Below are 19,361 nucleotides of genomic sequence, written 5' to 3'. Positions count from 1 at the left end.
TCCGGTTACCATAGCGACGACGCAACATGCGTGTTGTGTAAAAGAAGCGGCCATTTAAACTACTGGCAAATTCCTTTTGTATACCTCCTGTCACTTCTTATAGCTTCTCCTTTGAAAATAATAAGTATTCTGTTATTGTATAGAAATGTATAGGTTCGAAAAAAATTATATTTTGTATTAAATAATGTTGGCCAAAATGCACGCGATGAATAATACCACAATGCAAGATCTGTCTCTGTCATAGTAACACAGATTACTTCTTACTTGTCTAAGGGAGAAATATAACTAACATCACTCAAAAGGGAAAACCTGCCCTAAAACCAAAGTAACCTAGTCACAATTGATTTAATCTGTATAGGGCAAACTATACCACAAAAGCAAATATTTAATTGGTTGAAATTGTGTAAGTGAAGAGTTTTTTGAGCAACGTTAATACATCTCTGTATTTTATAAACCACAGATGAATGTAACACTTTGCCATAATTATATGCTTTTCAGACACATAACCATAACCAAGTTATGTAATTTCTATGAGTAAATTAAATGCAAAATGACAGACACTGCCCAATCTACAATTCTTGAACATTTTAATTTTTGCCAAATCATTTTCTAATTTCTTAACATAGTACTGTACTTCTTTAATATTTTTGGAATAGTAGCTATTCGATTATATGTATTTGTATTGAATAATCATTACATTAAACAGGCTAAAATTCACAAAGATCTGTTTAAAAAACAAACCAAACAGAAAAACCTTACTACTTTAAAGCAATTACTGCAACCAAAGTCCGCAGAATACAGTGATGTTACAGACTGGGCTCTAAAATATAATTTATTAAACCATACAAACGTTTTTCTCCTAATACGTTGCTTGTTTTTATTAATCACAAGGGAGCAGACATTGGTACAGACTTTATTTTGTCTGGTGGAAGGTGCAAAATGCATCCCAAAAAACAAGACAAGGGGCTAGATTTACTAAGCTACGGGTTTGAAAAAGTGGGGATGTTGCCTATAGCAACCAATCAGATTCTAGCCTTCATTTTGTAGAAGGTACTAAATAAATGAAAGCTAGAATCTGATTGGTTGCTATAGGCAACTTCCCCACTTTTTCAAACCCGCAGCTTAGTAAATCTAGCCCAAGGTCCCGTGCTGCTGGAAAAAGTCCTTTTTTCCCTCTGCACCACAATTTAACAATCATGCCCAGCACATACTTTGGTACACCACTATATTGGCATTTAAATTGCTTTCCTGTAAAACATGCTGTATTTGAGTATAGGTGTGACATCACAGCACGTATACTGCAGTTGTCCACTTTTGCAGTTTTAATAAATCTCCCATTTCATCACTAGTAGATATTGGCGGCACAGTGATTATGTTGCTGCCTCACAGCACTGGGGCTATGGGTTCTAGTGTAACTAGGACCCTGTGTTCAGCGTTTGTATGTTCTTCCTCTGTTTGCGTGAGCTTCACACATCTGCTCCGGGTTCCTCCCATAGTCCAAAAACGTATGGTGGCAAGAAATGTAATACTGTAGCTTTACTAGGGCAGGGACTGATGTGAGAATGGAGATATTAGTAACTAGTTAAAGTACACGGTGTTGTCCGGGTTTAAATCTTAATGTTATTTAGTTATCAATGAGTTGGATCTAACGGTCAACCTTTTAAAAATAATTATCAGCTTAGCAGTTCTTCAAACACACCCATGTGTCGTTTTTTTGTTTTTATATTTAATGTTATCTAAATCCATCCAGTGGAAGGCCCAGAACAGGCTCCTAAGGTCAAAGTTCTGCCCAGTGTACACAGACGGGAGGATCGACAAAGACCCTAACCCCCTAAAACCTGGTCAGACTCCAACTGGACCACCTCATGTTGGTTTCATCCCATTCGGTGCAGGAGTGTCTGAATTCAGACTGAGAATAAACTCCCTGGGTCAAAGTTCTGCCCAGTGTTCACAAATGGGAAGTTCAACCGGGACCCTACCCACCTCGCCCATAAAACCAGGGCAAGATTTAACTGAACCACCTTGCGTTGGTTTCATCCCAATCGGTGCAGGGGTGTCCGGATGCATAAACAGACAGACGAACAATTGTTTTTATATATAAAATGTCTTGTAAGATAGATCATGCGTCTGGGCCTGATCTCCAAATATAGAGTTGCATGGACTGTGGCAGAAGCTGAAGTAAACACATCACACTCTAAAGTAAACAGATTTAAGTTTTGAATGATGTTTGCAATTAACAGATTGTAAAGAACCCCCCCCCCCCAGTTCCTAGCCCCTCTTATCCAAATTACCAGGTTGTGGGGCTCCTGCAGAGATCATTGTGCAGAAATGTGTCCCCTTTGACTGCTGTAATATTTCAAATGTCATTATTATCTGTGGCTCCTCCTAATAGAACATTTCTAAATGGTAATTTGTGTGAGGGGGTTAGCCATGTAAATGAACACAAACAGCATAGAAATTGACATCACCAGGAATACCAACATGTGAAGGGAGACCAGGGTAGGCAGCGGGATTGCCAGGATCATAGCAACAGAGACCAGGAATGAGGAGTGTGAAGGATGGGAGTGCAGGGGTTAAATACAATAGAAACAACATTTACACCAGCAGAGTGAGCCAACATGCTACACCTCTTCCGCTTAGTCAGTGGTTCCCAACCTGTGCGCAGCAACTGGCCGTGCAGCTGCAATCTCACAGGGGTGCTGCAGTCAGGGCCGGCAGTAAGTGGGGTAAGGAAGGCAGAGGGGCGCCAAGCCTGAGAGGCACTCCTCTCTCCCTGTCATCCCCCGCTTGTCCACCAGCCAGCTAGACCCTCACCCCCCCCCCAAAAAAAAAAATGTAGCAGTACGGAGGGTTGTTGCGCCTGGCACCCTCCTCCCTTCACACTGTCGGGCGTGGTGTCATCATGTCAGACATTTTCAGTGAGCAGCAGCACCGAGAGAAGATTGAACTTGAAGAAAAGAAGACAGAAGAAAGAAGCCCAAGTGAAAGGTAAATAAAAGAACAGAGGGGCAGTACTGGGATGAAAGGGGCAGTGTGATAAAAGCACAGTGGTGTAATAAAAGGGAAACCGACGAAGGGCACAGTGTCATGGTGAAGGGGAACACTGTTATGATGTAGGGGCACAGTGTCATGGTGAAGGGGAACACTGTTATGATGTAGGGGCACAGTGTCATGGTGAAGGGGAACACTGTTATGATGTAGGGTCACAGTGTCACGGTGGAGGGGCACACCGTTATGATGTAGGGGCACAGTGTCATGGTGAAGGGGAACACTGTTATTATGTAGGGGCACAGTGTCATGGTGAAGGGGAACACTGTTATGATGTAGGGTCACAGTGCCATGGTGGAGGGGCACATTGGTATTATGTAGGGGCACAGTGTCATGGTGAAGGGGAACACTGTTATGATGTAGGGGCACAGTGTCATGGTGAAGGGGAACACTGTTATGATGTAGGGTCACAGTGCCATGGTGGAGGGGCACATTGGTATTATGTAGGGGCACAGTGTCATGGTGAAGGGGAACACTTATGATGTAGGGGCACAGTGTCACGGTGAAGGAGCACACTGTTATGATGTAGGTGCACAGTGTCATGGTGGAGGGGCACATTGGTATTATGTAGGGGCACACTGTTATGATGTAGGGGCACAGTGTCATGGTGAAGGAGCACACTGTTATGATGTAGGGGCAGTGTCATGGTGAAGGGGAACACTGTTATGATGTAGGGGCACAGTGTCATGGTGGAGGGGCACATTGGTATTATGTAGGGTCACAGTGTCATGGTGAAGGGGAACACTGTTATGATGTAGGGGCAGAGTGTCATGGTGAAGGGGCACACTATAATGTAGGGGCACAGTGTCATGGTGAAGGGACCTAAATACTTAAGTTATTTTCACCCAATTACTTAAAAAAACAGGACTACTCTGTAATTATTTTCTGCTTAGGAGTGAGACCCTAAGGGTGCCTCGAACTGAGAAAGTTTGGGAACCACTGCTCTTAGACGTTTACTTCAAACCAAATGGCAGAGCTATCCTGTGCCTCTGAAGAAGCTACCCCCCTTCATCATACGTGGCAGACTCTCCTGCTACCACCGGTGACAACAGCTGCCTGAAAACCCTTGTGGAAATAGAAGAGCGCATTTTCAAATTTGTTTTTGTTTGTTCCTCTTTAATTCAGTAATTATAAAACAAAAGATAATTTATATCAAGAAGCCCAATATGGTCAGGAAAAGATTACACTATTTCATTAAGAATTATCAATATTCCTCTTAAAAATCTAAACATTGCTCTGGTATTTTAAAGATGACGCCACCTAAAACTAAAATGTTGCTTTAGGAGGAGTCAGGCAAGATAAATAAAATTTGAAACCCCAACCCTTTGGGTATCCTGTTCAGATCACTTCTGCCAGAGGGGCGCACCAGGACGTAGGTTTGGGAAAGTGCAGTTAGATGCAGTTTTGTTCATTCCATCCAACTCCACCCAAAACAACATTTTTCAGTCTGGGTGGAGTTACTTTAATGTACACATCACCTCTAGCCTTGCAGTGTTTAATAATACTTCTACATAAGCATAATAAGCAGTAATGTCACCAGAAGCCACATGAAGATACTACCTACCTACCACACACTGCCTATCAGACACTTCAGATCAATTGGACTCAGATTTGTGTTATTCTAACCAAAGTTGTGTCAAGTTGTTTTGTTGTCTATGTATAAATCACAGTTGTTCATATATATATATATTTTATGTTAATCGACAGTGTCAAGTACAGACAAGTGCTTAGAAAGAGAAAATAGTTTATTACCAGATATCCAGGTTTGATCAACAAGCGTTACAGACTGTACTTGTCCATAAACATACAGCTACAATTATTATCACCAGAAGACTGTGGCGGACACTTTGTGAACAAGCAGATATGAAGAGGAGGTGTATATATAATGTTATATGTACCTTGTACATTATTCATATCCACCAATCAATAATATCATCCTGATTTATATCAATGCTTCTTTACGGCTTGTGCACACAGTAGTAGTAGTAAATGATGCGTTTAACACATGTTCTTAAAGCCTGGTACATGCACTCTAATGCTGTAATGTAAGTGAATAGACCTGTACACACACACACACACACACACACACACACACACACATACTTTCTGGCAACCATCTGCTGTGTGTCATGTTGTCTGCAGCGCTCATGATTGCTAATGCTCGGCCCAATATACTGGAGTTCTAGAGGAACTCTCGCTAAGTGAATAATACACTATAGGCACAGGCAAGTTACAAGGTCTTCTCATTGTTTGTAACAAGACTTGTTTTCCCAAAACATTAGTATGAGCCTTTATTGTCTGGAGTCTACAATTCCTGATTCTAATTGAATTGAGTCAAAAGTGACAAAGGGCCTGATTCATTAAGAGAAGAGGATTCTTATTTCAGTCTCCTGGACAACACCATGTTACAATGCAAGGGGTGAAAATTAGTATTCTGTTTTCACATTAGTTAAATACTGCCTGTTTTTTCATGTAGCACACAAATATCAACTTTAAATTTCAGTGTACAAATAAGCTATAAAGTATTTGTGTGCTACATGAAAAAACAGTCAGTATTTAACTTCTGTGCAAAACAGAAAACTAGTTTGCACCCCTTGTATTGTAACATGGTTTTGTCCAGGAGACTGAAATAAGAATCCTGTTCATTTAAGATCCTTAATGAATCAGGCCCAAAATTCTTAAAGAGCAACCTCAGCCTAAGGAAAGTGGAGGCTGCCATTCTGTAGGCAGCAAAAAAACCAAAAACAAATGAAAATACAGCCTAACATTTTAGTAGTAACCAGTGGCATCTATAAAGCACTTCATGGGCTGTCACTTACACACAGTATAGACAGGCATTGTGCTAGGAACTTGAGATACTAATGCAGTGTCTGACTATTATATATCAGGCCTGTATACTATGCATGAGGCATGATGTCCAAGCGAATTCATAGGCTGCATTCTCATGAATATTCAGCCCACAAACATCTTCCTCTTATGTGCTCTTGAATATAAAGAATCATATTTTAATTTAGGGTGGTGTTCAGCAGCATTGGACATTCGGCAATGAAAACTAGTCCACAGGTGTAACATTTAGTGGTTCTACAGAGTTATAGTGCTCTCCCAGCCCATAAGCATGTCGCATATACCTGGGGGGAAAAAAATAAGAGAAAACAAATGGTTACATTTACACTCATTGTTTAACAGACAACCGTAGTACAGCTACAATGATATACAATTATTATGACCAATCCTGAATAGTAAAGCAAATATAGCAACTTCGAACAAACGCACATGCAAGACAGATTTGTACATTAACACTTGCCAGGGAGAATGGATAGCTGCATACTTTACCAGCCAAGCTTACATGGACAAGTTAAACATCTGTTTTAATGCGGAATATCTCACTGTTTAAAGTTAGGGCCACCCTATTAGCAAAAGCGCCGTGGGGTGGCGGGTGGCTTAACATACATTTGCAAATGTGTGCAACTGAGATTTTTGTTATTTTTATGTACAAGTAGAAATGGCAGCTCCTTTGCTGACTATAGCAGCGTGCTGGGGGAATTTTCTCTGTTTGTTTCAGGATAACCCCACCCTTTCAAGCACCTGCTATGAGCCTATAAATTGATTGAACATTTTCCACTTCTGTATTTAATGCAGAATATATCTCAAATGTTGAATAAAAAAGGTCTTCATAATAAAACATGTTTTGAGTTAAAATGATTACAGCTGGCTGCACCCGATGGATAATTTTAGCAAATGTAAATCCTTACCTGGCTCCTATTACTCTCAGAGAGCGTAACAATTCACTGCTTACGCTTCGGTTGCCATAGGGAAAGATTTGCACCAATAACCCGGCAGCACCAGCAGAAACAGTAGCTATTGGTGTGGGTCACTAGGTAAATGAAGCAGCTGGGGGAATGGGAGTTTACATCTCATTGAAAGATATTTAAGTTTTTTACATCCGAGTCTTTGGTGCGCCACTTTTCATATAAAATCAAACACAACTGGACAAAAGCGAGAGTAATTCTGTGAATACAATGCATGACCGATACCAAATTTAGCCATATTTAAAATAACAAGGTAGAACAGTTCTTCTATAAATGAATAGCTCTAGAGGGCTGGGATGATAGGCGGGGATGACATGTGGATATTTGGAATTCACAGCTTCATCATCAACTACTTTAAAGGAGAGGTTTATCTTCGGTCAAGTATGAATATAAGCTACATACAAGGATTTACTGAGTAAAGACAGAGCACGACAGCAGCTTAACTTACAATACAGTACACAAAACATTAGCACCATGACAGAACATATTAACTAAATTATGGTGGCCCTATCATTTTTGCCATTTGTGCACTATGTATAAATAATATATATTATTATAGATTTGTAAAGTGCCACAGTGCTCCACAGCGCCGTACAGTAGGGAAAAGAGAACATACAAGGTAGACAAAATAAATGCAGACGTGAAAACAAAGTGTATGGAGGACCCTGCTCATTAGAGAGCTTACATTCCATATGTGTAAATAAATTATTTATTCAGTTTTGCTCCCCCAACCTGGCCATCCGGGGGACAACATGACATTTCTCTGCCATTTATATCTCATGGTTTCTCCAGGGTGGAGAGAAGAGCGAGATCCATTCTTCTTAGGGCATACATGTCAAGGCACAATGTAAAACTGCGTTGTCTCAAATGACAGGTTCCTATCCTATAAAAACAGGGCATGGGAACAGGATGTGAATTCCCAGATTAAACTATTCCCAGTTTAGGGCAGCACAGTGACCTAGTGGTTAGCACTTCTACCTTACAGCACTGGGGTTCGATTCCGGACCATGTCCTTATCTGTGAGGAGTTTGTATCTTCTCCCCATGTTTGCGTTAGGAAATTTAAACTGTAAGCACCAATGGGGCAGGGACAGATGTAAATGAGTTCTCTGTACAGCGCTGCGGAATTAGTGGCGCTATATAAATAACTGATGATGATGAACTATGCCGTTCAATACACAATAATGCTTATTGACTACATAACATTTACTATGCTGTTATGTATACAATAAATGGACACTGATTGGAGAAAACTTTTGGAGAAACATAAGTGTTTTAATTCATTTGAAGTTTGTTTCTACTTATTGCCAAGGGAAACAGGTGCAGTCCAAGGACAGCTATAGACAGGAACAGCACTGGTGTGAGCAGGTTATATACTCCTACAGAGACTCCTCATACAATATATAAATGCATCTTCTCACAACTGTCCACCTGATGGAATACAATGGGGAGGACCAAGGGGGTATCACCTTTCCAATCCTGGCCCATCAGGACTCTTTTCTGATGGTTGTGCCATTGTGGAGGTGTCTTAAGTGAAAATATCAAGGGGGAAAAAAACAGAGAAGCTTCGTCTCTGTCTCACTAGAGGCTGCAACAAAATGTGGTTCTGCTACACACAGTCCAGAGAACCGATCCTCACATCTGCATCATAATAAGATGACCTCAGAGATACTTACACTACAGTTATTGGCTTGTTGGGATATTCCTCACCGATAACAATAGGCGAGGACTCTGCCTGGATGACCTCTAATGGAGTCTGCAGTATGTGTGACAGAGCGCGCAGCTTGAAAAGAAAACCATTATGAAAAATAAATATCACAGGACTGTCAAAGTGTCATCTACATCACAATACAGCACAGGCTCAGTTTAGTCAGCAGAACGACAGATTATATCTCATTTGATAGGCTTGCAGAGGTCGCAGGACACCTGGCGTGACATATTACAACACTAACAGCTGCACACACACATTTCACCAGGAACGGGTGACCACTTTAATTACTCTGTACCTCATGTCACTAGTTCCTATTGATTTAATTAATATTGGTTCAACCAACAAAATGGCTGCCACCAATGTGTCAGCGACTGGTACACAGTGAAGGAAATAAGGTACATTAGATCTGTTAAATGAACTGTATTATACTAAATACATTTACGGCTTCAGTTATAAGTGACAAGGGTGGGACTTACCTCTAGCTGACCACCCCAGGCTGACGTATTTGCTATTTCACCGCAGTATTTTTCAAATTCTTCTGTGAACGACAACAAAACATTGTTATAATAAACTGCACAGTTCTTTAAAGGGACTAGATCGTGTTGGTGCATTTCTCTGCACTGAATAGCACAATAGATACCATTTTTTACTGCAAAACATCAACAGGTATAGAAAATACAGCTTGTGCTATTCATCATGCGTGGTACGCTATACTGCATGTTGGCAGTGCAACGTATGCGATATATTGGTACAACTCCCAACATTAGAATTGTAGGAATCAGGAGAATAAGGAAAGGGAGTGACACTATGTCACAACTGGGGTGAGTTTTCAATGCGATGGGACGTGCCTAGCTCTTTCCCCAAAAACTGACTGTGATATATTCCTAAACAGTCCCAGGAGCTGAAACAACAATTTCTGGCTGGCGGTTTAGCAGGACTGTCCCAGAGAGTCATAACTGTCCCACCTAAATTCTGATGGTTTGGATGTAGGTATTTGGATTGTGTGACAGCATTTAATAGAGAGTAGCGGATACAGGGTAGAGAACTAGTTGAAGCTTAGAAGACAAGGGGTAGATGGAAATGGAAGAAATATAGACTGGGTTAAAGTTATTAATTGGAGACCGCAAGGATCTGTATTCAATCTTTTTATTAGCCACCTTGAAGGATAGTAACTAACTACAGAAAGATTCAGGCAGAATAGCACACTGAGCTGTAAAATAGCAGATAAAATGTAATGCATATAAATGTTATGCTTATAGGCCGTGGTAAGAGCTAGTCTACTTACACATTACATAATACAACTGGGGAACAGTGATAAAAAAGGATTTGGGAATACTATTAACAGCACAGTGCCAGAAAGCTGCTGCATGATATACATTTATTACCCATTTTATACAAACAGAGTATTATCCCTGTATAAGTCACTAGTTAGATCTGGAGTATTGGGTAGAGATTTGAGCACCTGACCATTAGAAGGACATAGGAGAACTCGAGAGGGTTCAGAAGCAGACAGCTTCATTAGTAAAGGGGATGGAAGAGATTAGAACAAGTAGGTTTTTCACTTTTGGGGGAAAAAAAGGTGTTTTAGAGATGATCTAATTAATATGTATAAATATATCAACACTAAACATTTGTCTAACAAACTATTTGTACCAAGGACAAGCAGTGATTGATAAGAAATGGAAAAAAGATAAGCACCAAGAGCAACCAACAGAATTTAAAAATGGACAGGATTTCTTTCAAGAAATGGCACATATTGCTATAATTATTAGAGGATATTATGGGAGTGATTGATGCAGGAAATTTATCCATTATTAAGGCCAGGAAGGAATGTTTCCCCTGCAATGTTAAAGTGGCAGCCAATGTAAGTTCTGTTTTGCTTTCCTCTGGATTAATAATTATAATTTATTAAAAGTTGAACTTCAGAGACTTAGGTCTTTTCAACCTAACACTATAACTATATAAAATAAATATGTGGACTATAAGCCAGTGTTTTATCACTCAGACGTTAAGCACGTTGATTGAACATGTTGACCAGCAGTGCCCTCTAGTGGCAACATAAATCTAAAGACTGCCCAAACTCATCAAGCAATATTCACAATACTCTGAATGTTTATGATCATTCTAAACCTTCATAGCTTACCTACGGGATTTTAGAATATATGCTGGCTTACTAATACTACTTATGGATAAATGGATTAAAATCATTTAAAATATCGGCACACCACTTTACACATTGAGCTCTGTTTTTTTTCTACATAATTTGGCATACATTCAGTGGTCGAAGTGGTGGTATGTAAATTTAGAAAACTGTAATGGGATTGTAAGTGAATGGAATTTGACAGTTTTACAATGAAGGCAGTAGGAAAAGTGGTGGTATGGCATACCACCGTATACACCCCCACTTCAACCAATGTATATATTGGTATGAACTGCACCTATAAATTAATATTAGAGGGTTCACCTACGGCTGTTATGCATTAGCAAGAAGAAAACAAACAAACAAAAAAAAGGATAAAATTCCTAACATAGCTCTAATATGACTGTTGCCAATTAAGAACTCAATTACTAGACTCTAACCGGACTTCGTGTTGCACTAAATTACCCCCGATAGATATGTATTGAAACTGTGTAAATATTAAGCCCATCACTGAATTTTATTTCGCAAGCTTACAATCTATGGGACAATGGTTTGATACACAAGGGTAAGTGGTACATCATATTGAATATTTGTCCAGCTAGAATGCAAAGGTTACAAAGTATTTAGTGGGCTGTGTGATCAGTCACACATCTATGTTGGTCAGAGGACTGTTGTCTTGTGTTAGCTGTGTAGAAGGTGGTAATAGGGTAACCTAGGGAGATCAAGAGGGTGGTAGAGGAATATTATAAGCTTGCCTGAAGAGGTGGATTTTCAGAGAACGCTTGAAGACTAGAGGAAAGTCTTACTGTGTGAGGGAAGGAATTCAATAAAGTGGGTGCAGCCCGAGAAAAATCTTGTAACCGAGAATGGGAGGAAGTGATGAGAGTGGAAGAAAGACGCAGATCTTGTGCAGAACGGAGGTGCCGTGTTGGGAGATATTTTGAGACAAGTGAGGAGATGTATGTTGGTGCAATTTTGTTGACGGCCTTGTATGTTAGTAGAAGAATTTTATATTGGATTCATTGAAAAACAGGCAGCCAGTGTAGAGACTGAGAGAGTGACTCAGCAGATGTAAAACGATTTGCAAGGAAAATCAATCTAGCCGCTGCGTGCAAAACAGAATGTAGAGCTATTGCATGACTTGTAAAATCAGACTTTACAGTAAGACGCCCTTAAAACAAATCTCTGGGTGCAGACTCCACCCAGGGGAGGAGCTCACACTGCTGGCTAATCAGAACAGTGAGGCTTCAGATTCACATTTTGGGAATGAAGGGTAATCCCATTGAATTCATGGAATGAGACATTTTACACATATAGTTCAGAATGTTACAGATTGCCTTTTCTTATAGGATTAAATTCGGACTAGTATTGCTTTGTATTTTGTTAACTAAATTGATTAGTTATAGTTCAGGTAGATATAACTCCACCGAAAACTAAGAATTTAGTTTTAGTGGCGTTCAAAAAATTAATTTAAAAAACCATCTTTTATCTCACTGCATGCACCGCTTGTTTCAGTCAGACTGAGCAGGTGTCCTTCTCCCGTCTGGAGGGGGTACTGACACTAACAAAGGCTTTCAAACAGTCCAAGGAGTAACAGTAGCCATGTGAGACCAGATTCAGCAAATACTGCATCCAAGACAAGTATAATCACACTTTTTATCTTAACTCCTTGAATTGCACCAAAAACTATATTATTCATTTTAGGTGGAGTTGTTCTTTAATTTTTTGCATACCTCCTAAATAGAGTCAATTCAGATGTAAATATCTCTCACCTGGAGTGTAGATTTCTCCTGTGGTAGAATTAGTTAGGAATGGGATGAAATCATCTGCATGACTCTGCATATAGTCGGCTGTTTGGAGTCTAAGACTTGCAAGCGTCAGACTGTGCTCCCGCTCTTTCAGCTGGTGTTCAATAGCTCGGTACATACAGTGACCATCCGATGGGATCTGTTTAATCTGCAGCTGGCTCTCTGACAATATCTGGGCGAGTTTCTGACTTTCCAGGTGCCGAGCTCCGGACAGGTTCTCTATTTCAGCCTCCGCAATACGCTCATCTCTTTCCTTCTCTAAGACAGCTTTCTTCTCCTACAAAGATTACAAAAGTCCTTATAAGAAAGTGATGTCTGCAGTTAATGTCATCATAAAAATAATATGTGCAACACCGAATGCAACGGACATTGACCACTCGCACAGACAAAGAGGTCATACTTGACAATGGGACAAAGGGGGTGGGGCGGAGAGACATTGGTCAACTTGGTTTTCAATCCCGACAAATCAAATCAGATTGTATTTCACTGAATAGGATGGGACAATACACTGTGCAATGGTCAGACAATTTGAGCAAAAACAACGAGATTGGCAATAATTCTATCCCAGAGGAGAACGCTGGGCATTTCCTGTAGTGGATTTTAACATGAGTGATAAACACATCACCCCACTGGAGATTCCAGTTTAAATCATATACCACACAAACTGAATAGGGCCCATTTTATCAGTAGCCCATTAACCTACCAATACGTTCCTGAACTGTGGCAGAAGATACAAACCCATAGCCCAGGCGTTGCGAAACAGCAGTGCTAACTACTGTGCCACCATGCCACCCAACAGAAGAAGGAAAAGGGAATTTGTCAGCAAAAGGAAATGTATTATTGGTATTTGCTGGAAACTCTTCATAAAGGATAAAACCTTTCCATCCCACTTTACAAAGGTAATACAAAGTATATAAATACAGGAGAAATAAAAAAGAAAAACCGTGATCTTCTCACCCGTCTCTTCTGTGCCTTTGATACACGAGTTTGCTGAACAGACACTTCGTTTCCAAGATCTATACTGGTGACGCCATTAGCAATGCTGCCCATCTTAAATAAACAAAAGAAAGCTATAGAAAGGATAAAGAATACCAGAGCATAAAGCTGGGATCACAAGTCAGCTTGTCAGCAATTATTCATTTATGCATCCACAAGCAAATATTTTTAACCAGCTCTGATCAATGGGCTCTATATACTAATGCACATAGAGCACAGTCATCTATTTGTGCAGCAGAGCGAAACCATATATATATATATATATATATATATATATATATATATATATATATATATATATATATATATATATATATATTACATATAATGCTTAAAACAACTGATGTGTGTAGCATACACACTAGCATAAATGACACACATACTGGTGCAAAGTACACTTTTTTTCCGTACGTGCGTGCGTGCGTGCGTGCGTATATATATATATATATATATATATATATATATATATATATATATATATATATATATATATATAATGTATTGTTATTTTTTGCAAGTTCAGTGTACATACATAAACTAGAGAATTACAATTCTCATACAGAGACCTAAATAATTTAATTGACATGTGCTTATTTTAAGTGAAGTCATATCCAGACAGACAACTTATTCAATGACATTCAATTACATCACTAAATGTGTGAGTATATCAGTCAATGACATCACTAAATGTGTGAGTATATCAGGCGTATGGTCAAATCGATTTAGCTGCATAATATTAACTTCCTAAAACTTTTCCATAAAAAGGAGAACATTAACATTGTAGTGCAAGTCAAAACAGTTTCATTTTTGTAAATGTGCTAAGATCTAGTTATTTGTTTATTTTTGATTAGGCAACATCTACTCAAACTATATTCTTTCTTTCAAATAAAAGTATGACACATTAGTTACCTCTGTTTGCACAGATTGATCGGGTGACAATGCTGCAAGCTCCAGTTTGTGTCTTTCATCAATCTCAGATTCCATCTTAGTAATGTCTTCAGCCAGCTGCTTTCTCCTCTTCTTGTCATTTTTAGGCACAGCGGTTTTCATGCTCTGAATCTTGGCTACAAAAGTAAATGGGAGTAAGCAATGTAACAATGGATCATGGCACATTTATAATATTGGAAAATAAACTCACAAGGTAAAAGATCCAGTATATGAAGGGAAGACTCAGTACACTGGCAGAGAAGTGAAGCATTGAGATGGTCGAAAATAGGATACTCTTGTACCCCTGCCTGTTATACGTGGAACTTGAGCCATTTAACCTCCAAACCTGATTGATTAAGGATCTTAAATGAAGAGGTATCTTATTTCATTCTCCTGGACAAAACCATGTTACAATGCAAGGGGTGCAAACTAGTTTTCTGTTTTGCACATAAGTTAAATACTGACTGTTTTTTCATGTAGCACACAAATATCAACTTTAAAATTTCAGTGTACAAATAAGCTATCAAGTATTTGTGTGCTACATGAAAAAACAGTCAGTATTTAACTTATGTGCAAAACAGAAAACTAGTTTGCACCCCTTGCATTGTAACATGGTTTTGTCCAGGAGACTGAAATAAGATACCTCTTCATTTAAGATCCTTAATGAATCAGGACCCAGATTCCATAATGGAGTGGCTATTAGTGTACTGTTTATACACATATGATATACTAAAATGCTGAAAATTTTAGTACTATATTGTTACATTATTGCTTTGTGGATTTTGCCGGTTTCTCAGGGATCCAGGAGAATTCCTTTTGAGGTGTAAGGCCATAGCTTCCAACTTCAAGTAACTTACAGTTCTTACTTATATCCACGAAAGATCTCTTAATAAACAATAGGCCTTTTGCTTATAATGCCATTTACTTGCAGTTTCACTGTTATTATTCAATGCATATTAAAGTTATAAAGCACAAAGCATGAGATTGGATAGTGAGAACTGCATCCAATATACAAATTTGCAGGAATTTCATTTTTGCAAATAGTCAATATCAGAACAAAACCTTAGACAGTACCTAGAAGTTCTATACAGCTGACATCTATATTAAACAACGTATTAGACCAAGTCATGAATCACATTATAAATCTATATTGGACTATGCTATGAAGCTGTTGGACTATAATATAGTAATAACGACAGCTGACCTTGCAGTTCTCTCTTCTCCTTGCGATGCTGCCTCACCAGCACAGCCCCCTCTGTGTCGCCATTCTCCTCGTCCATACTGCTCAGCGCCCTGTCACCTTCCCCGCATCACCCCCTGACGTCACACAGCAGCGTGACGTCACTGCCTCCCTCAAAGTCATCACTCCGTGCCGGCCAATCAGCGTGCGGCTGTAGACACCTCCTATACTGCGCATAATTCACACTTGGCCTGGTGTCGCTATTGGCCAGAGGTCTAGCTGCGTAATAGAATGGCGCCCAGTTAACTGAAGCACGGTCGGCCATTTTGACTCAGGGTAAAACTTGCCCTCCAACCTCACATCAAAGTAGGGTTGTCGAAAATGATAATGTTCTGTTGTTTAATATACAGGCACACTGAACCTGAAGTAAAAGTAATTAATTCTGAAAAGCAGTCTTGTAACTAATTAGTAATGGATATGTTATGGGGGATATGGTGAAAACTGTTGTAAATGAAAAAAGGTGGTGGTGTCTATCGCAACAAGTCACTTTATAGTACAGTTTAGAAAATGAGAGCAAATCTCTGGTTGATATGGGTTATTATAGCACTATTTTTCTGTTCACCAATTTTCAGAACTGTAATTAATAGTTGCAGATTCCTTGCACCAACATATATTTATACCAAATATGTACTGTCCATTTTAAAACTTTAAAGAAAAATAGTTTAATTTGAAAGCAAGTCTAAAATTATGCCCATGCATGACCTATCACCTCCATTTCATAGTTACCTTGTATTAGTAAAGAATTGCTGCATTCTGAATGATATCTTAAAATAAAACTCAGTGGAAAAACTAGTACAGATTCTCCTACATGCCCCTTTATACCCAATACAAAATGTGCTGCCTACATAATTCCTACTTAATTTACTATTACAGTTAGCTGTGCTGAAATAATTTGTGTAAAATTAAACATCCTTTTTATCAATTTGTTAATACAACACAGACAACTGCTATAGTTGATTAAGTGGGAAGATGGGATTCTGAGCATTTTGTAGCAGGTGGACGAAATCATGGCGCGGGTCTGCTAGCAGAACCATTTTGATTCAATGCCTACTAAAAACAAACTCGCTATTTCCAGTGTCTGCAGTCCGATGCTTTAGGACTTGCCTGCCATTTGGGCTTAAACTCTCACACCTGCAGTTTCTTGACATGGCTCAATCACTGGTATGGGCGACAACATCTGCACTCATTTACATTAATACGTAAGGCTGTGATCTTGGATCACAATGGGACTCTAGGCACCATGGGGTAAATGTATCAAGTGGAGAGTTTTCCGGATAGTTTGATAAACCAATCAGATTCTAGCTATCATTTATTTAGTACATTCTACAAAATGACAGCTAGAATCTGATTGGTTGCTTTAGGCAACATCTCCACTTTTCAAACCCGCTGGAGAACTCTCAGCTTGATACATTTACCCCCAGAAGTGAGTTGCTACAGGAACACAGTACCAGGAATGACAATTCTGCTGTTCTGTTGGGGGAAGAAGTTTACTGCAATAAGAAACATTTTCCATGAAGTTCCTCTTTAAATTATATTATTAGGGTTATAGAACACACTAGTATGGACTACAGTTTTAAAAGTAATTTGTTACATTTTCAATGGGCTTGTCATATGTGAAGTAATTTATGAAAAGTGCAATAAAGGTAAAAAAGTGGATGAGCTAATGTCACACAGAAATGCCAAACACTAAGCTACACCCCCCTGAAAGTTATTGTCAATTATTCTTAAAAAAAAATTGTGTAGCGCTTTACAATTCAGAACAGCACAGTAATGAAACAAGACTGGGTATTACAAACAAGCTCTCAATCTATAAGACATTGGAAGATTGATACATGAGGCTAAGTGTTACATTTTGCATATTGGCCCAGCCAGATTATATACATATACATATATATATATATATATATATATATATATATATATATATATATAGGCATGGAGCCGCAAACTACAGAAAAAGCATTTATGAAAATCACAAAGATTGTGCATAATAGATCTCATACCTGTATCAGGTGGGGGAGGGGGGCAGTGCTAATGTTGAGGCAGACTGAGATAGCTGGCAGACTTAACAAGTCGCCCCCTATTTTCCAAAGTCTCAGTGCTTCAATATTTCAATTTTCCCACTTTTTTGCTTTGTGCAGTGGTCACCAGAATATTTCTTTGCATGGTGTAGTTCTCACCAGAGGGTGGTTTTGCATTGTATAGCATTTAGTATAGTAGTACTCTGCAGTATTTCAACTTAAGGAAGTTGAGTTCTTTGAAAAACGTGCAATGCTGCCAATATCATTGTCCACAACTGTATAAACAGAAAGACTAGTTGATTGGGAAAAACATGAAACTGATTTATATATAAAACTAGTTACAGAGGGAAAGAAAGATTGATTGTGATAGACTCACTGACAAAAAGGAGAGATACAATTTCAGTTCTCCTGCATGGAAGTAGAACTATTCTGTTTAACCAAATGGCAGCTAGACCCAAAATAATCAGAAATATAATTTTTTACAGGTGAGCAAAATGTATTACCTATAGAAATGTTTTTACAATCACAGAACTCCAAAATGAAGGCTGAGAGATACTAGAGGAGGAAAGCAATTTGCCAAAAAGGATAATAAATTAGGATAATAAATTCAAAAGGTAATTCCTAGAACATAGGAAAAATTAGCTTAGTATGCATATCATAGGGGTGGATTTCAAGGAGATTTTTTTACTCTGATTACCCATTACTAATGTTTATTTGTGTCATATATTCACTTCTTTCTCAATTACCTTACGTAACAGGTTCTCATCTTGGATGTGCTGATAGTGGGTTGATTATTGGCCTATTCCATAGAGAAGGTTTAATATATTTCTTTAAATAGCAAGGTATGCAGCTTTAAAGCATGTATTTGATAGTAATTGTTCTTAGCTATCCTCCTACAAATCATTATCTACTTTTCAAAATCTTTCTGGAGGGCATAATCACATTCAGGCTCATATTTCTCAGCACAACCCAGTGCACACTGTTTAGAGGAGAGTTCCAAAGCCTCCTCTGCACACCAGAGCCGTAACTTAGAATTCTAGCGCCTGGGGCGAGAAAGACAAATGCCGCCCCCCTAGCCCTCAATTTTAACCAAATTAACCTAAAATATTCCTAAATTGCGCCCCCCTTCAGTGTTGCGCCCTGGGTAGTCGCCACTGTCACACAGCCCTAGTTACGGCCCTGCTGCTCACTACATCATGTACTATGTGGTTGTGGTTAAAATGATAAATCAAGCCTGAAGAAACAAACCAAGGAAAATGAGCAGTACTCTCTGTTTAAAGATGTGCAGGCATTGGCAGATTATTGCTCTCATGTCCCCCAGTCTCATGTGCTCTACCTCAATCCAGACTGTCTACCCGTGTATCGAATCCTGGACAATGTCTATAACCATGGCTGTTGACTATTCCCTGGCTCTTGGCAACTGCTCTCAGGTTACTTACTCATGCACTGAACTTTGGACTATATCCCTGACTACGATTTTTGATTTCTCTCTGGTCACCAGCAGTTGGATTCCATCCTTACACATTAAACTAAAGCTAACAAGTTGCAGCTATCATGAGAACAATTATTTCTAATTATTTTTGTAGTTATTTATTTATGTTTTAAAGACTTTATTTAGTTAACGTTCAGCACATAGTGAAACATATCAGCAACTTACAAACA

At 39.0% G+C, this 19,361-nt stretch overlaps 1 protein-coding gene across 1 annotated transcript; it reads right to left on the bottom strand.

Annotated features, from left to right (window-relative positions):
• Nucleotides 1-5,469: 5,469 nt before the first annotated feature.
• On the bottom strand, nt 5,470-15,854 carry OTUD6B (OTU deubiquitinase 6B). Its single transcript, XM_075213773.1, has 7 exons — nt 15,643-15,854; nt 14,421-14,575; nt 13,473-13,565; nt 12,480-12,792; nt 9,044-9,105; nt 8,533-8,639; nt 5,470-6,176 (listed from the first exon to the last, which is right to left on the bottom strand). The coding sequence occupies exons 1-7, from the start codon at nt 15,716-15,718 to the stop codon at nt 6,101-6,103; spliced, it is 882 nt and encodes a 293-aa protein (XP_075069874.1). The 5' UTR covers nt 15,719-15,854; the 3' UTR covers nt 5,470-6,100.
• Between the last annotated feature and the right edge of the window lie 3,507 nt (nt 15,855-19,361).

Source organism: Mixophyes fleayi, chromosome 5 (genome assembly GCF_038048845.1).
Source record: "Mixophyes fleayi isolate aMixFle1 chromosome 5, aMixFle1.hap1, whole genome shotgun sequence".
Classification (NCBI taxonomy): Eukaryota; Metazoa; Chordata; class Amphibia; order Anura; family Limnodynastidae; genus Mixophyes; species Mixophyes fleayi.
This window is presented reverse-complemented; position numbering and strand designations above follow the sequence as displayed.

Excerpts from the sequence above, each read along its gene's own strand:
- OTUD6B (XM_075213773.1), bottom strand. The coding sequence starts at position 15,718 with ATGGACGAGGAGAATGGCGACACAGAGGGGGCTGTGCTGGTGAGGCAG. Across the intron at positions 13,566-14,420 it reads ATCAATCTGTGCAAACAGAG|ATGGGCAGCATTGCTAATGG; the intron begins GTAACTAATGTG and ends TGTTTATTTAAG. Across the intron at positions 12,793-13,472 it reads CAAAGGCACAGAAGAGACGG|GAGAAGAAAGCTGTCTTAGA; the intron begins GTGAGAAGATCA and ends TAATCTTTGTAG.